Source organism: Eschrichtius robustus, chromosome 2 (genome assembly GCF_028021215.1).
Source record: "Eschrichtius robustus isolate mEscRob2 chromosome 2, mEscRob2.pri, whole genome shotgun sequence".
NCBI classification, from domain to species: Eukaryota; Metazoa; Chordata; class Mammalia; order Artiodactyla; family Eschrichtiidae; genus Eschrichtius; species Eschrichtius robustus.
The window spans coordinates 61,049,555-61,074,389 of NC_090825.1; the positions used below are offsets into that span (position 1 = coordinate 61,049,555).

Here is a 24,835-nt window from a genome sequence, read left to right on the forward strand (position 1 = left end):
GTCGCTTGAAATCAGTCACAGTGGGAGTATTTACACTACAGAAATCAGCAAAAGCTACAAACCAGAGGTTCCCTTCCCATTTTGAAAAGCCATTAAACATTTCCCAGCACACCACTGGCAACAGCCATTATTCCTTTAAAATACAATTCAATTCTTTATTGTTCATAAGAATCTTATTCTTGAAGATCTAAATGGTTGGTGTTTTCTGTATAAATCTGACTTTCTGGAAAAAGATTTATATGTTTCTCATTAGTTCATAGTGATGGAAATGTTGGACTTTCACTGTGAAGAAATAAATATGTAAGGCTGTATCCACAGAGAGGTTCTTACTTTCTTACCTGGGAGTTGTATCCTACTCAGAATAAAATATTCAAAATTTGGATTTTTATCTTAAAAAAAAAAAAAAAGGGAATCTATTTTTAACTTAATCCATGCTTAAGCAGCAAAATATCTAGACTTTAAATAGGACTTAACAGATTTTAATTCTCTGTCAAAAATGGCTATGACTTAATGATAAAAGGTTAATTAAAATACGCTGTAAAGTATGAAAGAAGCAATTTTATTAGATGAACTAATTTATTTGACACATTAAATCAGGCAAAGAAAAACATATGCACTGCGTAAAAAGAATCACGTTCTCATACTACTTGAACACATAGCAGTGGTCAAAAATAATGAATTGTGGAATGGATCTCAGGACTTAATGCAAAAAAACACCCTGTATAGAAAACCTTCAGGCTTCTAACTTCACTGAATCCAGTACTAAACGTGCCTCCTTATATTCCTCAGCTTCTTCCAAGTCTTTTTCACTCTCCTGAAATTAAATATAATAAAAATTAGGTTTATCCTTCTCGAACGTCAGTACTTTAATTACTCAAATATTACAAACCATCAACATAAGCAGTTCAAAAATTAAAACAAAAAGGATCCCAAGCCTCACCTAAATATAGTATAATTCCACAGATTTCTGAAGAACAATTCTGTTCTTTCATTACAGGTAAGGGAAGAAATAACAGGTTTGGTTTCGTTTCATTGTATATACTCATACAATAAGTGAAAAACATGGTCATCTAAAGCTACTGGCATTAAGTAATTAAATTGAAACCTCAGAAAAAATTGTAAAACATTGTATTCTCACTTTGTCAACACATCACCATACAAATGGAGTTATTATTAGTAATGCACTAAAAGTAAAAAATTATTTACTAGTGTGTTGCATATATGATGACATTCAGACCAAAATAATCCTCCCAACTACTCACAATGACAAAGAAGGCTACTGGTGTCACACCAGAGTTAAGTACAATCTTTGAATCAGAAAAGTGAACTGTCTGCTTGGTACTGAGTATTATATACGCTACTACAAGGAAACAGTCTGACAGCTTTCATTTTCTGATTAAAGACAATTAAAGATTGAGTCTTTCCTTGGTATTTTACACAGAAAACTTTTACTAACATATTGTAACAGTAACAGAGAAATGAAATAATATCATCTAAGTTACTGTGCATAGCAAATTTTGATTTTTTAATAAATAAATAAAGCAATAGCAATTCAAGTCAAGGCAATAAAAGATGGATATATACAAACAGTTACAGGGCAGAGGGAATAAAGTGTGTGTATATGTATTTAATATGAAACTTTAAAGCAAAAAAGACTGAGGATTTGCTTAATTCAGACTACAAGTAAGAATTTCTTAAACTTCTGTATTACACCTAAACTATGTCTTTGTTCTCTGTCAGAAAATATAAGCTCTTCGAGGGTACAGACGTTGCTGAATATATCCTCACACACAAAATATATCATCCAAAGACAATATTGTTTTTTTCAAGCAGTTTCTATTACTTTCTCAGCTACTACATTCATGAGAGAAAAAAAGCATTTCAATTTTCAGGAAATACAAATGATGCTTTTGTTTTGGGTAATATTTTAATAGAGTAATTATTTCCTGCTTTCATCTATCTTTTATTTCATCTGTCTTTTAACCATAGCTTCATTTTTGGCTTTAAAGAGAGTTTTCCTGCCTTTAAAAGGTTCCTATAGTAAATATGAGTTCTGTGTCAAAAGTAAAGTAAAATGTAAGTATTTCTCTCTTTTTTTCTACAGATTTAGTCCTAATATTATTTTGGTGGGAAAACAAATCTCATTCTCTTTCCAAGGAAACATATACATGATCATACTGAAAAAGCCTCACACTATTTTTGTTATATAGGGAACAACTATGAATCAGGAGACAGCTATGTAGCTGGTAATTAATATTAGCTCAAGAACTAGAAACATAAAATGAGGTTAATAAAGGAAATGATAGAATTCATCAAATTATCATCAAACAGCAATAATAATCGGCTGGTATATAGTGTTATGCTTTTATCTCTATTAAGAAATAAAAAAGAAGATGACTTTGCATTTTTCTTAGAAATGATTCTGCCACTGTATCACAAGACTTTTATACCAGCAAGTATGATAAGAGTGTTATACAGCTCCAAGTTAATATGAGAGGACTGCCTAAATATTACTGTACAGGGTTTTCTTTACTCTCTCAAATCGATTTATGTTTGAATTGGAAAGAATTCCAAATCCTTTTTAAAACAGCCCAAATTCATTTGAAACATTTGGATCTTTTAAAATTTCAAACAGACTACTCACCTTTAATGTGTCAAAAAAGATCTTTATGTGTGAAAACCAAATCATTCAAGATATTGCTGGACAGTATTAGTAGTATGAATACCTACCATGATAACTCAAATATATTTAATTAACTAAGTTTAAATAAATAAACATGTTAGACACAGTACTTTTACTGGAGGTATAACTTAAAACACCACTTAAACTCCATTAATTATTTAAAAATAAACTGGTACACTGAGCAAGTAAACAAAATGTCACCAACTAGCTTTCAGTGTTAAACATTTAAAATTTTGGCCTTTCATGTATTAGACTGAAGAAAAATTGAAACATAAGACGGATAAGTATTACTTACTAATAACTGCAGAAGATCAGTATATGCAGCTTCCAACCTGCGCTGGCAATCTGGGATCATCATCCGGGACTCTTGCAGGATCTCCGCCTATAATGAGAATCTCTGTGAGACATGCAGAAATGGTAGAACTTACGCATTTAGCTCATACCTCTGAAAATATATAAAATGATTTAGAGGAATCAGAAAAAAGTTACTGTTATGTTAAACTGTTCAATATTTTAATTTTAATTGTGCTTACTGTAAGTTAGAAAGAATGACTATCATAATGTAAAATACACAAAGTACAAGTTTTACATCTAAACCTTTTTGGTAATCACCTTCTCATGCTAAGCAAAAATTAACTCGAAAAGCTTTTCATAGAGCATTTATTTAAAAAGGCTATTTAAAATAAACGATTTCTCCTGCTGTCACAAAGCACCTTTATCCAAAATGGGATCAGCTGGTTATATAAATATCTCCTGCATCTTTTGAGTAATAAAGAAAAACAGTGTTCAGATAATATCACACGGAGATAATTACTGCATGAAAAAAGTTATTGAGTTATTGATCACATCGTGCGCACACTGCAGGAGGTTCTCACTGAAAGACAGAGGTAAAGAAAAATGAAAAGCAAAGACCAGCAGGCTCATATTTTTGATGCTTATCATGCATAAAAAGTTATTACTTATCCCTGTGCTTCATTTTAGGAGAGAGATTATTCTCCCCATGCAGTTTGATCCAAATTACCAACCTGGCACCCCTCTGAATGTGAACTTCTACTTCTGTCTATTCCTCCTGAAGACAGACACTACAGAATTAAAAACAGGAATCTATTTTGGAGGATATTTCTAGACTTAAAAATCCATCGTTTGAAGAAGGACTGTAACATATCAAATCATAGAAAAAGAAAAAAATCAAAGAGATGACTGGGAAACCCAATCAATAAGAGGGTAAATACATTAGTGTCAGATGTCGGACCTCAAATAAGTCTTTTTCCTAAGGAAGTAGGAAGCTTTATTTCCTTAAACTAGTCTCAGAAAGAGACACAGTGATCATTAAAACATTTATTTCCAAAAAGTAATGTTTGGTCAAATACCTTTGGTTAAATGAGTGCAAAATCTAAACTTTAACCTAGAAGCTTTATTACCTAGCTCACATAAAAACAAAAGACATAATTTAATGGTAATCATACTACATTCTAATAGAAACTTTAATAAATCCCATTACCTCTTCCTTTTCCCAAAAGTTTTGTCATAGTTCACAATGTAAATAAAAATCAAAATTATAATATACAAGGATGCTCTCTATCCACATCTCTTTTCTCAGGTGAAATCTACTGCTGAACTTGTAATTCTTTTACTAATAAGGCACATGTTGAAAATTTCAAACACTGGATCATGACTTTATTTTACAGCTATTCATACTATGCCTAAATATTCAATCATTACCACTAATTTATTTTTGTGTAACTGGTTAGTTTGAATACATGTGAAAAATCAGTGACAGGGACGTTTCATTGGGTAAGCGATTCATATTTCCTCCCCTATGGACTCCACTTGAAAATAGCTTATAGGAATTAAACAAGATGAAATGAATATAAAGAATTTGGTCAAACACATGATAAGCCAAAATGTACACTTGTAAAATTTGTTTGGCAAGCTTTAGTGTTGTCACTGAAATGAACTTTAAACAATGCTGTCCAAAATAATTTCTAGTCATTATTGTTCTATCCATTATTATAGAGCAAAACTCAATTAGTCTATCAAAACAGGACTCTGACTTAAGTAGGGCCAAAGCTCAGTCTGTCCCATACACCAGTCTCATTTCATACAATAAGCTTACTATATATTTGCAAGATGCCAGGTATAGGGGATACAAAGACAAAAAAGACAAGGTCTCATCCTCCAATCCATATGGAAGAATAAACATGAAAATAAACACTTAACACTGCTTCAAGAAGATCATGCCACAGGGAGCCAAAGGCATACAGTACAGTGGTAACTATGATTTGGAATCCATAAACCACATCTTAATCAAGGCCATAAATCATATACTTTACCTTCCTACAATGAATTACAACTGTCAGGAATAATTTAAAAAGACAGTATATAAGGTGTGATTATACAGTAAAGACACCCTTCAAAATACCTGAATAAACTAAAAAAGTATTATCATTCAAAGTGTTCCCCTTGGGAAGGAGTCATTCGAATGAATGGGGCCTCTGTTTAAAATATGTGGATAAACTGTCAGTTCATTCTAGTGCTTACTATGACAGGACTGAAGTTAAGTAAGAATCTTGGCACAGACATGCAGGTACAAGGAACTCAGGAGAACACAACAGGATGCAGTCCTACTGATATCTTACTGTTTTTAAAACAAGTTATGATTTTTTGGGGGCAAGTTATTCAGGTAAAGCTGACGTTGGGGGAGGCTTAGCAAGGCTCATTATAGCAATGAATAAACTACTGACCTAAAATATGATTAATTTTTTTTATAATCAAAACATATATACATTGGAAAGGAAAAGCCTTATTGGCAGATCTTTATTTTTTCAGAAAGAAGAGAGTGTGAAATAATCTAGCCGATGTCAAGTCTTTTTGGTACTCATCAACTGGGATAAGGTTTCTAGCTTCTTTAGTGATCCAGATCATTCACCCAGGCCTGGCTATACCTATAATAATCTATAGACACTCTAATATTAGATACTGGCTGCTTCTGGAACCAATGGTAACTGCATTAGTTTGTCAAACTGAGATCTAGAGTAGTTCAGAGATTACTGGAACAATGGTTAAGTCTTTCCTTTTACATGGTAGCGAAATGGTAATGTGATAATAAACAAGTTAAGAAATCCATTTGCTGAAAGAAAGAAAGAAAACAGTAACTATGTGAGGTGATGGATATGTTAAGTAGCTTGAACGTGGTGAATATTTATTTCACAATGTATATGTATATCAAACCATCAAGCTACATACCTTAAATATATACAATTTTAATTATACCTCAATAAAGCTGGGGAATAAAGATATAAAGATACTCTGAGGAATAGAGAATCATACAGTCAGAAGGGACGTAAGTGGTCATCTAGTCCAGCCTCCTCAGTCTACAAATGATAAAGTTGAGTCCCAAAGTGATTAGCTAGTTAACAGATGAGTTATAGCCCATGATTCTGATTTCAACTCCAGCATGTGAATTAGTGGTAGTGGCAGTCAGTATCCAAGACAGCTTCCAATGATCCTCACTGCCTTGTATTCCTACCCTTGTGCAGTCACCTCCCACACTGAATTTGGTCTGGCACTGTGTGACCAACAGAATGTGGCAGAAATGGCATTCTGGGACTGAAGACCTGAAGCTGGGTCTTAAGAAGCCTTGTAGCTTCCGCATGGGCCTCTTGGATTCATCACTTTTGGAAAACACTTCTCTTAGGACCCAGTCACCGTGCCGTGAAGAAAAAAAGAAAAAGAAAGAAAGAAATTCATTTGACTTGTGTTTTGTGGTTATTGATGAATGGTTAAGGATGTAAGAAGAATTCTATGAGTCAAAAATAATCTGGGCTCTAAGCCCTGACACATCAATAATTACTTAAATATGAATGGTCTAAATTTGCCAGCTAAAAACCAGTCTACAAGAAACTCATTTCAAACATAATGAAATACAGGTTAAAAAAAAAAGGATGGAAAAACAATACATCATGCAAACATTAAAAAAAGAGCAGTACTGGCTATATTAATATTGGATAAAATAGACTTAAGAGCAAAAAAATTATGAGGGGCACAAAGGGATATTAAAATGATCAATCCACCAAGAAAACAGTGATCCTAAATGTGTATACACTAAACAAAAGAGCTTCAAAATACATAAAACAAGAAATGGTAAAGCTAAAAGGAGAGACAAACAAATCCACAAATACAGTTGAGGATTTCAATACCCCACTCTTAGCAACTGACAGAGGTACTAGAGGAAAAAAATCAGCAAAGATATAAAAGAACTGAGTGACACCATCAACCAGAAGATCTAACTGACATTTATGGAACACTCTACCTATGAAAGATTAATACAAACACTTTTCAAGTACTCATGAAACATTCTCTGCAGTACACTATATCCTGGATCAAAACCCAACAAACACAAAACAAACAAAAACCTCAACAAATTTAAAAGTACTGAAATAACACACAGAACATGTCTGACTATAATGGAATAAAATTAGAAATCAATAATAAAAAGAGAGCAGGAGAACCTTTAAACACTTAGAAATTAAACATACTTCTAAATAACTGATGGGTTAACAAGGAAGTCTCAAAGGGAACAGAGAAATACATAGATAAATGAAAATGAAAATACAACATGCCAACTTTTGTGAGATTCAGCTAAAGCAGTGCTGAGAGGGAAATTTAGAGCACTAACTGCTGAGATTAGGAAAGAGGAAAGATCTCAAATTAAAAATCTAAGTTTTTACTTCAGGAACCTAGAAAAAGAAGAGCAAAAGAAACCTAAAACAAGCAGAAGAAAGGAAAGAATAAATACACAATCAGAAATCAATGAAATTAAAACCAGGAAAAGAACAGAGGAAAAAAAAGCAGTGAAACAAAGAGCTTTATTTTGGAAAAACAATTGATAAACCTCTAGTTAAGACTGAAAAATACAGAGTAAGAAGGCACAAATCACCAATATCAGTACCAAAATACAGAATGTCAATACAGACCCCACAACCAACAAAAGGAGAAAAAATACTAAAAGTAATTTTATAATATTGTTCATAATGCTCATAAATTCAACCACTTAGAAGAAATGGGCCAATTCCTTGAAAACTACAAACCACCAAAACTCAACTGATAAACTGAACAGTTCTAAAATTATTAAAGAAATTGGATCTGTAATTAAAAAGTTCTTGAAAAAGAACTCTCCAAGCCCAGATGCTTCCACTGGACAATCTTTATTTAAACACTTAACACCAATTTTACACAAATCTTTCAAGAAAAAAAAAAGAGAGAACACTTCCCAACCTAACAAATACAGTATAAAAAAAAGTAAACTGCAGACCATTATCTCCCATAAACTTAGATGCAAAAGTCCTCAACAAAATATTAGCAAATCTAATTCAGCAATTAAGAGAATTATACAAATAAAGTCGAAATGGATTAAAGACCTAAATGTAACACCAGACACTATAAAACTCTTACAGGAAAACATAGGCAGAACACTCTATGACATAAATCACAGCAAGATCCTTTTTGACCCACCTCCTAGAGAAATGGAAATAAAAACAAAAATAAACAAATGGGACCTAATGAAACTAAAAGCTTTTGCACAGCAAAGGAGACCATAAACAAGACAAAAAGACAACCCTCAGGATGGGAGAAAATATATGCAAATGAAGCAACTGACAAAAGATTAATCTCCAAAATTTACAAGCAGTTCATGCAGCTCAATATCAAAAACACAAACAACCCAATCAAAAAATGGGCAGAAGACCTAAACAGACATTTCTCCGAAGAAGATATACAGATTGCCAACAAACATATGAAAGGATGCTCAACATCACTAATCATTAGAGAAATGCAAATCAAAACTACAATGAGATATCATCTCACACCAGTCAGAATGGCCATCATCAAAAAATCTACAAACAATAAATGCTGGAGAGGGTGTGGAGAAAAGGGAACCCTCTTGCACTGTTGGTGGGAATGTAAATTGATACGGCCACTATGGAGAACAGTATGGAGTTTCCTTAAAAAACTAAAAATAGAACTGCCATACGACCCAGCAATCCCTCTACTGGGCATATTCCCTGAGAAAACCACAATTCAAAAAGAGTCATGTACCACAATGTTCATTGCAGCTCTATTTACAATAGCCAGGACATGGAAGCAACCTAAATGTCCATCGACAGATGAATGGATAAAGAAGATGTGGCACATATATACAATGGAATATTACTCAGCCATAAAAAGAAACGAAACTGAGTTATTTGTAGCGAGGTGGATGGACCTAGAGTCTGTCATACAGAGTGAAGTAAGTCAGAAAGGGAAAAACAAATATTGTATGCTAATACATATATATATATGGAATCTAAAGAAAAAAAATGGTTCTGAAGAACCTAAGGGCAGGACAGGAATAAAGACACAGATGTAGGGCTTCCCTGGTGGCACAGTGGTTGAGAATCTGCCTGCCAATGCAGGGGACACAGGTTCGAGCCCTGGTCTGGGGAGATCCCACATGCCGCGGAGCGACTGGGCCCGTGAGCCACAATTGCTGAGCCTGCGCGTCTGGAGCCTGTGCTCCACAACAAGAGAGGCCGCGATAGTGAGAGGCCCATGCACCGCGATGAAGAGTGGCCCCCACTTGCCGCAACTAGAGAAAGCCCTCGCACAGAATCGAAGACCCAACACAGCCAAAAATAAATAAATAAATAAATAAAATTAAAAAAAAAAAGAAAAAGACAGAGACGTAGAGAATGGACTTGTGAATACGGGGAGGGGGAAGGGTAAGCTGGGACGAAGTGAGAGAGTGACACGGAACATATATACATTACCAAATGTAAAATAGATAGCTAGTGGGAAGAAGGTGCATAGCACAGGGAGATCAACTGGTGCTTTGTGACCACCTAGAGGGTTGGAATAGGGAGAGTGGGAGGGAGACGCAAGAGGGAGGGGATATGCGGATATATGTATATATATAGCTGATTCACTTTGTTATAAAGCAGAAACTAACACACCATTGTAAAGCAATTATACTCCAATAAAAATGTTAAATAAAAAAAGAGAGAATTATATAACACAATCAAGGTTGGTTCAATATTTGAAAACTAATCCATGTAATTCACAGTATCAACAGGCCAAAGAAGAAAAATCATGTGATCTTACCAAATGACACACAAGAAGCATTTGACAAAATCCAACACCCATTCATGACAAAAATACTCAGCAAAACTGTGAATAGAGGAGAATTTCCTCAACTTGAAAAAGACCATCTACAAAACCCCTACAGCTAATATTTATGTAATGATAAAAAACTATCTCCCTAAGACTGGGAACAAGGTAAGAGTGTCCACTCTGACCATTCCTATTCAACATAGCACTGTAAGTTCCAGCCAGTGCAACAAAGCAAGAAAAGAAATAAAAGACATACAGATTTAAAAGAAATAAAACTGTTCTTATTTGCAAATGACATGATTGTCTACATAGAAAATCAGAAGGAATCTACCAAAAACTCCCAGAACTCATATGTGAGGTCAGCAAGGTCACAGGTTATAAGATCCACACACAAAAAATTGACTGCACTTTTATACCTAACAACAAATACAGCATTGGAAACTGAAACTAAAAACAATACCATTTACAATAGCGTCAAAGAAAAGGAAACACTTAGGTTTAAATCTAACAAAACATGTACAGGATCTGTATGCTGAAAATTACAAAATACTTATGAAAGTTAGACCTAAATAAACTGGAGAGACTTACCATGTTCACTGACTGGAATACTCAACATGGTAAAGATATCAAATCTCCCCAAGTTGATCTATATAGGTTTAATGCAATTTCTATCAAAATCTTAGCAAAGTGTTTTACAGATACAGACAAGCTTATTTTAAAATTTTTATGGAAAAGCCAAGAAACTAGAATAGGTAAAACAATTTTGAAAGACAAGAAAAGCAACTGAGAGGGCTCAGTCTTCCCTGTGTTAAGGTTCACTATACAGCTATAGTAATCAAGATAGTGTGGTACTGGTAAAGGGTTAGACACAGATTAATGGACCAGAACAGAACCCCAAAATAGACCCACACAAATAAGTCCAACAGGTTTCTGACAAAGGTACAAAAGCATTTCAATGGAGGAAGGATAACCTTTTCAATGAATGCTGCTGGAACAACTGGGCACTCATTGGCAAAAACATGAACCTTTAATTAAACCTCATACCTTACATAAAAATTAACTCAAAATCAATCAAAGCCTTGAATGTAAGACATAAAACCACACAACTTTTAGAAAAAAAGAGAAAATCTTCAGGACCTAGGTCTAGGCAAGGAGGCCTTAGACTTGAGATCAAAAGTATGATTCACAAAAGGAAGCATTGGATGTAAATGAGGTGTTCTCAAAGTTAAAAACTGTTGCTCAGTAAAAGATTGTGTTAAGAGGGTAAAAAGACAAATTAGAGACTAAAAGAAAATATTTGCAAACCACATATCCAACAAAGGGCATTTATCTAGAAAATATTAAAAATTCTCAAAATTAAAAAAGTAAAAAAATAAAGTATCTATTTAGAAACTGGGCAGAAGACATGAACAGACATTTCACTGAAGAGGATATACAGACGGGCAATAAGCAAATGAGATGTTCAACATTATTAGCTATTAGGGAAATCCAAATTAAAAGCACAATCAGCTATCACTACACACTTATCATGTAGGTGATGGCTAAATGCTAAAATTAAAAACAGTGATAACACCAAATGCTGGTGAGGATGTGGAGAAGTCAAACCATGCAAACATCATTGGTAGGAACGTAAAATGGTACAGCCACTCGAAAAGAGTTTGGTAGTTTCTTTTAAAACAAAAAATGTACTAATATGACCCAGCAATTGCTTGGGCATTTATCCCAGAAAATGAAAACTTATGTTCACATAAAAATTGAATATGAACGTTCACAACAGCTTTTTTTGTATCAGCCAAAACCTGGAAACAATCCAAGTGTCCTTCGATGGTTAAAATGTGGTACATTCATTCCATGGAACACTACTCAGCAACAGTAAGGAACAAATTATTGATACACTCAATGACCTTGATGGACCTCAAGAAATTATTAAGTGGAAAAAGTCAATTTCAAAAGGTTACATACTGTGTGAGTCCATTCCACGTTATATAACATTCTTTAAAGAGTGTTAATTATTTAGGATTTAAGGGGTGGAGAGGACAGGGGCTATAAAGAGATAGCAAAAGGCAGTCTTGTGATGGAATGGTTCTCCATCATGATCGTGTAGCAGTTACACACGCTACACATGCGATGGAATTGCATAGAATTATACGCACATACAATGAGCACATGTATAACTAGCGAAATGTAAATAAGCTCTGTGGTGTACCAATGTCAGTTTCATGGTTTGGATACTGTAATTATGCAAGATGCTACATTGTAAAAGGAATGGTAAAGGGTATATAAGACTTTCCTGAAAATTTTTTGCAACTCCCTGTGAGTCTGTAACAAAAAACAAAAAAAGCAAGTGTATAAATAGAACACCATTTATAAACCTGATTATATGTACCAAGAGACAATAAAATTTTAATTATTGATAAAAAAAATCTGGTGTTTCTTGCAGCCATGTAAGAGACCCTTGGTCAAATTCCTCTTTGTAGACTGAAACCTCCTATTATTTTCCATATATTTAATGAAAAAATTTCCCCTTCAGTTTTAGGAAAAAGAAATATCAAATTGTGAACGTTAATTCATGTTTCAAGTAAATCACAAAAAATGTGGTGCAAAATTTCACAATACTGCAATTATATGTAATAAATGTAAGGCTTTTGTGAGAAATCTTTGTTGAAAATTGTACCAGTTTGTCCTTTAATATTAATTCTGGAAGGTAAGAAATGCATCATGCCTTAGGTAAAATAACTGAGATATGTTTGATTGTCATTATTACCAATCATTTCTGTTCCAGAATAGGCTTAAAAAAAAAACCCAAAAAAAGATGAGACTACCTTCACCAGTTGAGGGCAAAATCCTCTGTAACCATCCCTAATCGGGGGATGAGGATATTGGAGAAAAAGAGGAATATCATAAGCAAAAGGCTAAAATCAATATTTAGTCAACATTTGAATGTTGTGTTATAGAATAACTCTTTGACTGGTATTTTGGCTTATTACGGTCCTGAAACTTCTGCCTAGTTATTTATTTTAAAACAACTAAAATTAAGCCCAGTGCAAGAGAGAACAATTTTGGCAATCAATTTCAGGTAAGAAGTTTGACAGGGACCAAGAGACAGCATTGTATGTGTATGTTATAAAATATTAGGGCTGGTTCAGAAGATCTAGGAAAGCCAGAGCAAAATGGAACCAAGTGAGAGAAAAGCCAAGGTAGTGCGCAGTGACTGGGGATGGCATTTAGCTCAGAAGAGGAGGAAATACAGGGAGAAGAGTAGAGAACCCACAAAATCTGGCACTTGGCTTCCATATTTTTTATGAGGGGCATCAGCAAATGTCACGAAACAATTCCTGACCTTAAAGTAGTAGGCAATTAGGAAAAGAGCAGTGCTTCTGGCAACGCAACTCCCCTTGCATATAAGAAAAAACATGTATGGCTGGCCACCGCAAAGCTAAGCTAGGAAAAGGAACTGAGAAAAGCATGTAGGCTGGGCTAAAGACAAGGTTTCATGAGACCCTGAAACAAAACTGCAACTGACAACTGTATACACTGCAGGTTGAGAATATCAGAAAACAAAAAAACTTATTGCTCTGTAATTAGATATGGGTTGGTATTCTTGAATTTAAGTACTAGGCTGATTATGAATCTAGGAAATCATGTTATAAACCATGACCACTGTGACAAAAGAATTTTAACATGGTTGAGTTTAGAAAGGGTTTTTGAACAAATTTTTTCCCCTTTTACATCTGCATATGTAGTCAATGATATAACCAGTAAGTGGCTAATATCTTTTTTTAAATTTTTTTATTTTTTAACATCTTTATTGGAGTATAATTGCTTTACAATGGTGTGTTAGTTTCTGCTGTACAACAAAATGAATCAGCTATACATATACATATATCCCCATATCCCCTCCCTCTTGCGTCTCCCTCCCTCCTACCCTCCCTATCCCACCCCTCTAGGTGGTCACAAAGCACTGAGCTGATCTCCCTGTGCTATGCAGCTGCTTCCCACTAGCTATCTATTTTACATTTGGTAGTGTATATATGTCCATGCCACTCTCTCACTTCGCCCCTGCTTACCCTTCCCCCTCCCAGTGTCCTTAAGTCCATTCTCTACATCTGCGTCTTTATTCCTGTCCTGCCCCTAGGTTCTTCAGAACCATTTTTTTTTTTTTTTTTTTAGATTCCATATATATGTGAGTGGCTAATATCTTTAAGTTAACAATTAGAACACAGGATTCAATAAAGAGTTAATCCTTACCTATCAAGTAGTAATTTTACTGAAAGATAATCAATATATAAATACAAATGAAATAAAACAGATTCTGTGATAATCTGTGACATTATTTGTAGAATTTTATTTAGAAAGGAAACACATTCCCCATTCCAAGTAACTTACAACTCATATTCTAGCTATAGGACTATTTTAAAATACATTATTGGTGATGAAACGAACAGGGCAAAGAAAAAACTAAACAAGGTCACTAACTACACAAGTGGGAAAATAAACCAGATGGGGTCTAAGAAGGACCTGGGTGAAATAAGTGATACACTATGTTATAATGTTTCTCACTAGATGTGGGAAAACAATACAGTACCTTAAAGTGAGAGAGATACAAAAGTGATATGAATATTTATGGAAGTATATATTAAAAAAGCATTTAACATAATGTTAAGAATCAAAAAGTTACATTCCATATGTAAATCCTTATGAAGGGCAGTTAGTTTACAAAAGTCAACATTTTGGGGGACATACTATATCTGCACAACTGTTTACAAATCCTCTCTCAATTTAAGAATATCTGACACACGAATGTCCTTTGCTAGATCATACATAGAGGAAGGGAGGCTCTCCTGGAAGCTCAAGAAAATAAGAAAGTTCTCTTCTTGTATAACCTGAAGAAGGAGACATTTCAAGTGCCACTGCATTCCTTGTGCACAACAGAAAGCAACTACCTACAGAAAAATCCACTTTAAGTGATTAATTTTGCTTAATTAAGTCTGGGTTAAGTGTGCATTACCATCTGTAACATAATTTATATGATGAAAACCACTGTGAGTTCATAAAGCTGATTTAAAAAATAAGTCTTGAGATATAATCTGTATAAGCTCTTTTATATTCTCCTTTTACCTAGTGTCATCTGGATTTTATTCCAAATGCACTGGACACTGGATTTTAAGTAAAGGGGTAAGTAACCTGATGTACCTTTTAAAGAGATCAACCTGGCTGCTGTGGTATGAAAGGAATGGAGAGTTATCAAGAGACAAAGAGGATATCAACCAGGAGGCTTTTGCAGTAGTACAGGCATGAAGTGATAGTGGACTGGACTAGGATAGTGGCAGTAGAGAAAGAAATGGAAGGAAAAAGAAACAGGACTTGGTGATCAAGAGAAGACCCGTAAGTTTTGGTTTGGGTATCTGAATAAGTAGATGTACCATTTATTGAGAGGGGGGAAACAAGAGAAAGACTAGCTTCTTGTTTCAGGGAGGTGAGCTGGGTTGAGGGAAGACCAAGATTCTTATCTTGAACACACAAGGGATATGTCAAATTGGTGATCAGTTGAATATACTGATATATATTAGAGTGATTGGGCCCAGAGATAGAAATTTGGGAGATACTGGCACCAGAATGAATGTCAAGTAAGCAGGAATCCTGGGTTTTTCTGTTTTGTTGTTGCTTTTAATGCCATGTCTAAAAGAGTGCCTGGAACAGTATTTGGCAAGTAGCAGGGGTTCAATAAATATCTGCTGTGCAAACAAATGAATGGGCATAAAGATGGTACTTAAAGTTAAAGGATGGTATGAGATTACCTAGAGAGGAATTGTAGCTAGAACTCTTAAGGTTAAAAAAATTTTTTTTAAAGATAGAGAAAGAGACACATAGAGAGAGATGGGAGAGAGAGAGCGAGCTGGGAGAGGGAGAGTTTCAGCAAAGGAGACTGAGAAACAATGGCAGTGAAACCTGGAGACCATTCTATCAAAGATGCCAATATAAAAGAGCATTCCAAGGAGAGAGTGTCAAATGCTGTAGAGGTTATGTAAGAAAGAAGTGATAACAATGTCACTGACGGTTGTAACAAGGGCTGAGGCACACAATCCACTCTAACAGGAAGGAAGGTGGGTAGTATGGGTACAGGTGCAGGTAGATTGATAGATTTTGTGGTGGGAATATAAGTTCCCTTGACAGCCTCTATTTTCTCAAGCAATTACAAAACAAGTGTCAACCAGGAGTGAATATAAATTAAATATTATGATGAGAATAAATAAAGTGTTATGAAACCACAGAGGAGGGGCACCTAACTCAGTGTTAGGGTGGAGTGTAGAGGAGGTTTAAAGAATAAGTAGGAATTAATAAGGAGAGGGTAGGCAGGACCAGTATGAAGAACTTCCCAGACATATGCAATATCTCAGAGGTAAAGGAGAAAGGGCTTGTTCAGGAAACTAAAAGGCAGGACCTAAGAGGTCCAGATAGGGACTGGCAAAAGATGAGGCTGGAATGCTAAGGAGGTACCACAATTAAGAAGAGCTGTGTATACAATGCTAAGGAGACTGAAACTTGTCATGAGGATAATCAGAAGTAGCCACTGAAATGCAAAATGTGTATATGTGTGTGTGCGTGTGTGTGTATAATTTTGGTGGTCTTCATATCAGTTTGGGAAAAAATATCTGTAAATATAAGTATATTTAATTATAAGACTAGGCCATTTTATATTTAATACTTAAAACTGGAGAGGCAGTACTGCTTAATGGCTGAGTACAAATTCCAGAGCCAGAATGCCTGTGTTCAAATCCCAGGTATGCCACTTAGCAGTTGGATGACCATGGGCAAGTTATTTAACCTGTGTTTCAGTTTCCTTATTTTTAGATGGTAACTTTCCTTATTTTTAAATGGAGATTTTAATAGGGCCTTTAGTTGGACCTTCTCAGAGGGCTGTTAATCCATTGTTAATATGGTATTCTGTAAATGTTAGCTGTTATTATTTAAGATATAATTTTACCTGCTTTTTAATAGCATAATTTTCACCATCTTCGGCTTTCATTTTTTCAATCTTTTCTTCTTGTTGTTTTGCTTCTTTCTCATACATCATTTTTTCTTTGACCAATCTATAAATAAACCAAAAACTGTTTCAGAGAATTAACTTTCTCTCTAGCAACAGACCAGAAAAAACAAAGAAACTCTGTAAATATAAAGTATACTTTAAAAAGCATACGTACTAGATGGGGAGGAGAAGGGAAGGGAAGAAAAATATGTTAGCCACAGATGTATGAACCTCATCATGACCTTAAGTTTTATACCTGCCTAAAGCAAGTCAATCTATCAAAGCATAGAATTCTTAAATTTTTAATTAAAAACATTCCATTATAGTAACTGTATTTACAATGTAAAAATAACATTCAAAATTATTATATACTAACATTTCTATATTGTTTGCTTTACTTATTTACTTAAAATTGCATTAATAATATATTTGTTTCAGGTGTACAATATAGTGATTTGATATTTTTATACATTATGAAATTATCACCGCAATAACCATATGTCATCTGTAACCATACAAAGTTGTATCTCTTAATCTTCTTCACCTATTTTGTCTGTGTCCCCAACCCGTCTTCCCTCTGGCAACCACCAGTTTGTTCTCTGTATCAAATGAGTCTGTTTCTGTTTTGTTTTGTTTTTTAGACTCCATATGTAAGTGAAATCATTCGGTATTTTCTCAGTTTGACTTATTTCACTTAGCATTAACACCTTCCAGGTCCATCCACATTGCTGAGGAGGAGTAACCAAAAAAAAAAATTGCTAAGACCAATGTCAAAGAGGTTACTGCCTATATTTTCTTCTAGGAGTTTTATGATTTCAGGTCTTGCATTAAAGTCTTTAACACATTTTGAGTTTATTTTTGAATATGGTGTAACAAAGTGGTCCAGTTTCATTCTTTTGCATGTAGCTGTCCAGTTTTCCCAATATCATTTATTGAGGAGACTGTCTTTTCCTCATTGTATATTCTTGTCTCCTTTATCATAGATTAATTGACCATATGAGTGTGGGTTTATTTCTGGACTCTCTATTCTGTTCCATTCATCTGTGTGTCTGTTTTAGGGCCAGTACCATATTGTTGGCTATTCGGGGCCTTTCGTGGCTCTAATGTCTTTTTTTAACTGATATATGTTATCCAAATTTTTATACATGTACCTGAAACAACATAATGGTAAAAGCTCAGCTTACTGAGAAAAAAGTCAGTATATTGCATGCCAAATCCAAAACAAAGAAAGACTAGGTTATTTTCAACAACCAAAGTGTTTAAAAAGTATTTACTATGCACTTAATTTTGTGTCTGACCTTCCTGTGCGAGGGACTGGGATATATAATTTAGACATGGTTCTCTCACAGACAAATAGTGGAAACAAACAAGTATTTAATTGCTAAAGCAAGAACGGGTATTGACAGAGATCAGGAAGATTTTCAACAACAAGGAACAGAGCAATACGAAGTTCTACTAATTATTCCTCAGATAACCAAACTTCAATTAACCATAACAGTGCAATCTCCCCTAATTCTCATTAATCAAAGTTTTAATGTAAAAGAAAAGTGCAGTCCAAGAAAACACTAATGTTCCTATATACATATTTCCTAAGGAACAGAAGAAAAAACTTTCACAGTCCCATAGTTATTAAAAGCAGCTTTTTCCATCTGGCTTGCTGACTTACTTCTAGACCTATGTTACTGGGATGGAATTAAAAATCATATTAGAGCATGGCTTTTTGTCTAATCATTTGCAATGAAGATTTTTAAGTGTATTTCAAAAGACAATTTAATTTTCATATTCTAATAGGACTTAACATAAGTTCACAAATCTAAAAAATCTTTTGTCATACTACTTGGAAGTCTTTTAAGTCAGCTTTAGTTTGGATTTAAATCACCACATAAACTGCATACTAAATATTAAAATACTAAAATGTTCCAGTTTGGAATTTTGAGTTGTGCAAGCAAGGCTCATCCTGTCCTTCATGATCCTGCACTAGTGACATAGATGGAAAGAAACATAACAAAAAGTTAACAGTATTTACAGTAGAATATAATATGTGACCTTCAAATTCTCATCCTAAAATATCTCAAAGTGAAAAACAAAACAAAATAGGTATAAATTCTATGTTGCCATGAATATAAACAAACAACAAAGGATATTCAAGAAACAAATAACAAAGGATACCTGGGAAACTACTATTTGTGGTTACCTGAGGAGAAAAGCCCTAATGATTTGGGGTAGGGATGGTCAGCTGGGAGGTAAATAGAGAGGCTTTCATTTTATGCCTCTCAATAAAGTTCCAGGGTTTTTTTTCCCCATGTATAAGTATTACTTTTATCAAAAAAATTTAGATGCTTATAATTATCTCTGAGTGGCACAATTCTGAATGATTTTAAAGTCTGCTAGTTACTCCTTTGGCTATATTTTCTATATGTTCTGGAATAAAGCAAAATTCAATTAGAAAGATACCAAAATACACCTAATAGTTGTAATTCTCTAAACATTGCTATCTTTTGCTAGTTTTTCAAATGCTATTAAAATAACAAGTACAAATAAATATAAAGTCATAACTTATTATATTTTAAAGGCATAATTAACTGAAAATATTTTTTTTCAAAAAGGAATTCCTTTATTTTTATTTATTTATTTATTTTTGGCTGTGTTGGGTCTTTGTTCCTGTGCAAGGGCTTTCTCTAGTTGCGGCAAGCGGGGGCCACTCTTCATCGCGGTGCACGGGCCTCTCACTATCGCGGCCTCTCTTGTTGTGGAGCACAAGCTCCAGACGCGCAGGCTCAGTAGTTGTGGCTCACGGGCCTAGTTGCTCCGTGGCATGTGGGATCTTCCCAGACCAGGGCCCGAACCCGTGTCCCCTGCATTGGCAGGCAGATTCTCAACCACTGTGCCACCAGGGAAGCCCTGAAAATATTTTTTAGTCTTACAAACCCCACACCTACAGAGAAACATAGCAAGTTCAAAATTTGGTCACTTTTAGTAGTTAGACAAATATATAAGAGTAAAATAAAGAAACAAGAAAAAGCAACAGAAAAGGATAGACATAAGGAGAAATTTTAAGAAATGACAGCCATCTAGGTAATGATAATCAAATGATAACAAACTACTTAACTGTCTATGTACGGACATAACGTGATTTTAAATATGCAGGCCAGTGTTTTACAAACTATTCCATAGCACATGAGTAGTCAAATAAGCTTAAAAAACACTGCTTGCCAAATCTTAAAAATTTATGATACGTATTTGCACATTAAAGGGTCCTGAGAAATCTTGTAGTAAGAAAATCAGTTTAATTTTGTTCAACTGCAAGCTTACTTGAGGCAAAAAAGAACTTTCCCCCACTCAGCATTCTCCAGAACAGCTGCCTCTCAACACAAGTTTGAGAAGTACACTGTAGTAATCTATAAACTTTACACAAATCTGCATACAACACATTTAAATATACTGTTCATAAAATTCTAAATAGAATAAAATTTGGGGGTAAATCAAGAATTAAGAAACCTTGGGATAAAAAGTTTTAGCTTAATTTGATATCTTGATTTTACAGTTTCTCATATGGTAAATAAGATTTTCATAGTTATAACCGAATTTGTACTTATGGCCATCTAGTAACTAACAGCCCAACACCAAGCCATGCTAAAGATACAAATGACAAGCCTGCAATTGATAGTAAGAAACTGTAATAAATTGATCTAAAAAAATTTGATATTTAGAAGAACATTTTATATGAATATTTTCAAACAAAAAATGTAGAGAAAATAGCATAATAAACCCCAGGTACTCATCACTCAGTCAACAATTATTAATATTTTGGCAATCTTGTTTCATGTCTCCCTTGCCACTTATTTGTGTATTTATTTATTAGTATTTTCAGATATTTTACCTTTGGTTTGATTTTTGAAGTTAAAAGCCTATGACTTCCACCACCCCCCCCTACCTTGCACCATATACAAAAATTAACTCAAAATGGATCAAAGATCTAAAAAGCTAAAATTATAAAACTTTTGGAAGAAAACATAGAGGTAAATATTGGTGACCTTGGACTTGGCAATGACTTTTTAGATATGACACCAAAAGCACAAGAAAAAGAAAAAAAAAAATTGGCCTTCATCAAAATTTTAAAAACTCTGTGCTTCAAAAGACACTATCAGAGAATTCCCTGGTGGCCCAGGGGTTAGGACTCTGTACTTTCACTGCTGAGGGTCCAGGTGGCCAAAAAAAGACACTATCAGGCAAGTGAAAAGAGAACTGCAGAATGAGAGAAAATATTTGCAAATCATATACTGGATAAGGAACTTGTATCTAGAATATATAAAGAACAATTCAATAATATTAATAAAATAAGTTTAAAAAATCCAATTAAAAATGGGCAAGCTGAATAGACATTTCTCTAAAGAAGATATACATATGCCCAATAAGTACATGGAAAGATGCTCAACATCATTAGTCATCAGGGAAATGCAAATCAAAACCATAGCAAGATAGCACTTCACACTCATGAAGATGTTTATAATCAAAAAGTCAGATAATAACAAGTGTTGCTGACAAGAATGTGGAAAACCTGAAACCACCAAACACTGCTAGTGGAAATGTAAATTGTTGCAACTGCTTTGGAAACTTGGCCATTCCTCAAAAGCTTAAACAGAGTTACCATATATCTCGGTAATTCCATTCCTAAGTATATACCCAAGAGAAATGAAAACATATGTCTACATGAAAACTTGTACATGAATGTTCATAGCAGCATTATGCATACATAATAGGCAAAATGTGGAAACAAGTTAAAAGTCCATCAACTGATGAATGGACAAACAATATATGGTATATCATACAATGGAATAATATTCAGCATACAAAGAAATGAAGTACTGAATCATGCTACAATCTAGATGAACCTTAAAAACATTATGCTAAGTGAAATAAGTCAGACATAAAGGCCACATATTGTATGATTCTATTTATAGGATATATCCAGTATAGGTAAATCTATAGAGACAGAAGGTAAATTAGAGGTTGCCTAGGATGGGGGAATTTGGAGGGTAATAGCTAAAGGGTTTGGGGTAATAAAAATGTTCTAAAAATGACTGTGGTGACAGCTGCACAATTCTGGGAATATACTAAAAACAAACTAATTGTAGACTTTAAGTGGGTGATTTATAGGGTATCTGAATTACATCACAATAAAGTTGTTAACAAAAAGAAAAAGAAAAAAAGCTTGTGACCATAAATTCAGCTATAGGGGAAAGCTGTAAGTAGTACTGGATACATTCAAACCTGGACTTACTGAGAGTTGAACATGTGAACATCATGTATAGAAATTTGCATTTGACTTATAGTTTAAAACTGCTTTAACAATAATTTTCAGTATTAAGATAAAAATATCCTCTGAGGTTTAAAATTTCAAAATAAAATCATTAATGCATATCACTATAGATATTTCTGTAAAAGTTCCTTTGACATAGAAAATGCTAGGACAGAGATGGCAAGTTGCCAGCCTGCTTAAATGGGACCTAAAGATGGTTTTATTTTATTCACAGAAAGAATTAAAAAAAAAACCAAACATATTTGTTACCAAATTAAACAACTGGGAGATTTAAGTCTGGATTTCTGGCTTCTCTTAAGACGTTTTTTATAAGGGAATATTAGGCCTGCATCCTACTACTGGATGGAACTAAGTAGTGGCTGTTGACTGTTTTAGATGAGGCATGTGTTGCTGTTCACTGTGCCCCAACTCATACGACTCCCTGTTTCTCAAACACTCAAGCCTTTTACTCGACCCTGTAAGCAACTGAGTTTAGAACCTGTGGGCTGGGAAACTTGCTATCATTAATGCAGTAGAGCTATTATTGTTGTTTTTATTATCTTAATAGAATCACAATTAGCATTCAGAATATCAGGGATAACCAGAAACCACTGGGATTAGCAATGGGACTTTCAATATTTCTAAAGATGACAGGTTACTAAACTCCTCTAGTAAATGAAAGTAGCTGGGACTGGATAAGCTATCAGAAAGAAGCACATTTAACAATATCCTGTAATTCAAAAACCTAGAACAAGGGTTGGCAAGCTATGGCCAGTGAGCTGAATTTGGCCTGCCATCTGTCTTTGTATGGTCTGAGAACTGTAAATAGTTTTCACATTTTTAAATGGTTAAAGATATTTTAAAAATATTTTGTGACATGTGAAAATCATAGGGAATTCAAATTTCAGTGTCCATAAATAAAGTTTTATTGGAACACAGCCACACTCATTCATTTATGTATCCTCTATAGCTACTTTCACGTAATGACAGCAGAGATGAGTAGTTGTGACAATATGGCTCACAAAGTCTAAAATATACACTACCTGGCCCTTTACAAAAAAGGGTTGCTGACCCCTGACTTGGAAGACCTTGACTTAACTCTATCCAACCCCTACTTAACCATCTTAGCATTTACCACACTACACTGAAACCAAGTCTTATTTGCTAGGTCTTAAGTTCCTTGAAGATGGGATTAGGTTGTATTCATACTGTATTCCTGATCTGTGATTGACACATGGTAGACACTCAATGTTTGCTGAATGAAAAGTTGAGTCTAAAAATCTCACTATTGCCTTTTAACATTTTCAGTTTAAAGAGATACATAAGACAATTCTGAAGTGGAACAAAAGTGATTCACAAAATTTGAGAAATAAAAAAAATACAGTGATTTCTGAGAAAGCATACAATGAAAGAGATAAATTCTATGCCTAGATCCACTGACAGCTCTGGTTGGTAATCCTAGTCATCCTACTCCATGTACTTCTCCATGGAAAATAGCAGTCATCGCCTCAGCAAAATTGACAAGACAGTCAACTATGTATCATAGTTGACAAGTAAAGGTGCTGAATATTTACATGACTATTAGAATATCAAAACTAGCATAAGTAAAGTTTTTGTTAAAAAAAAAAAGCCATACTGTGAAAAGGCTCAGGAAGTTACTGAATAGCAAATGTACTGCCCCCCAAAAGAAAAAAAATCACAGTTAGTGAGAACCCAGTAATACCAGCGTGTAAAATTACAATAAATAAAATGCTAAGGCAAGATGCAAGAGAGACTGAAAAAGTTCCACCTTCAAACAGTTTAAATCAATGTACCGAGACAAGTCACACGACATGGAAGAGGTTTTACAGAGTATATACACAACTTCAGCTTTACTATACATTATCAAATTGCTTTCCAAAATGGTTGTATCAATTGATACCCAACCTGCAGTATATGAAATTTCCTGCTTCTCTTTGGCATCCTGGTGAACAACTGGAATTGTATGAGTTACTAAATTTCTGACAATAAGAAGAGTGTGAAATGGTATTATATTATGTTTGAAATATTAACTTCCCTGAAAACTTATAAGGTTATCTATGTTTATTAAAATAGTATAGTTGCTGGATAAGCATTTGTTAAATCTATGAATGAATAGCTTCTGGTGAATTGGACTCTTCTTCCTTTCTCTAGGAAAGGCTAAGATTTAATAAGAAAACTTAACTCAAGTATATATAGTCATAGTTCTTAAATTTGTTACTAAAATATTTTTCTGTAACATACATATGCATATGCTCCTATAAGTACAGGAACATTTGAAAAATTATAAAGAATAAAATTTTAATATCAGTCATAATCTCATTGCCCAAGCTAACTACTACTGATCCAAAATGGACATAATTCTAAAATTCCAAAAACATTAAAAAAAATTGGAATTAAAAAATTAAGTTTGGCATAAACTCATTTACCAGCAAAATGTGACCTCAACTGACATGAAAATATTTTTAGACTTTATGTATTCTACTTAATGTGAACAATCACGTTTCACTGCAGAAATATGAATGTGTTTGATTATAGAGTGCTTCTCTAGACACTATCATGTAAATGCATTTATTAGTGTTCCAAAATCTAAAACACCTGGAATTCAGAAATACATATGGGCCCAACAGTTTCATATAAGGGATTATGAAACCTGTATTAA

The 24,835-nt window shown here is 34.1% G+C and overlaps 1 protein-coding gene across 1 annotated transcript in view; it reads right to left on the bottom strand.

The window, feature by feature from the left end:
• Window positions 1–543: 543 nt before the first annotated feature.
• TBCA (tubulin folding cofactor A) overlaps window positions 544–24,835 on the bottom strand; it is a 99,822-nt gene continuing 75,530 nt past the window's right edge. The window contains exons 2-4 of the mRNA XM_068533551.1: window positions 16,815–16,920; window positions 2,979–3,065; window positions 544–814 (exon numbers count right to left, since the gene is read on the bottom strand). Coding sequence (XP_068389652.1) covers window positions 734–814; window positions 2,979–3,065; window positions 16,815–16,920 — 274 coding nt within the window. The 3' untranslated portion in view covers window positions 544–733. The remainder of the gene's footprint in view (window positions 815–2,978; window positions 3,066–16,814; window positions 16,921–24,835) is intronic.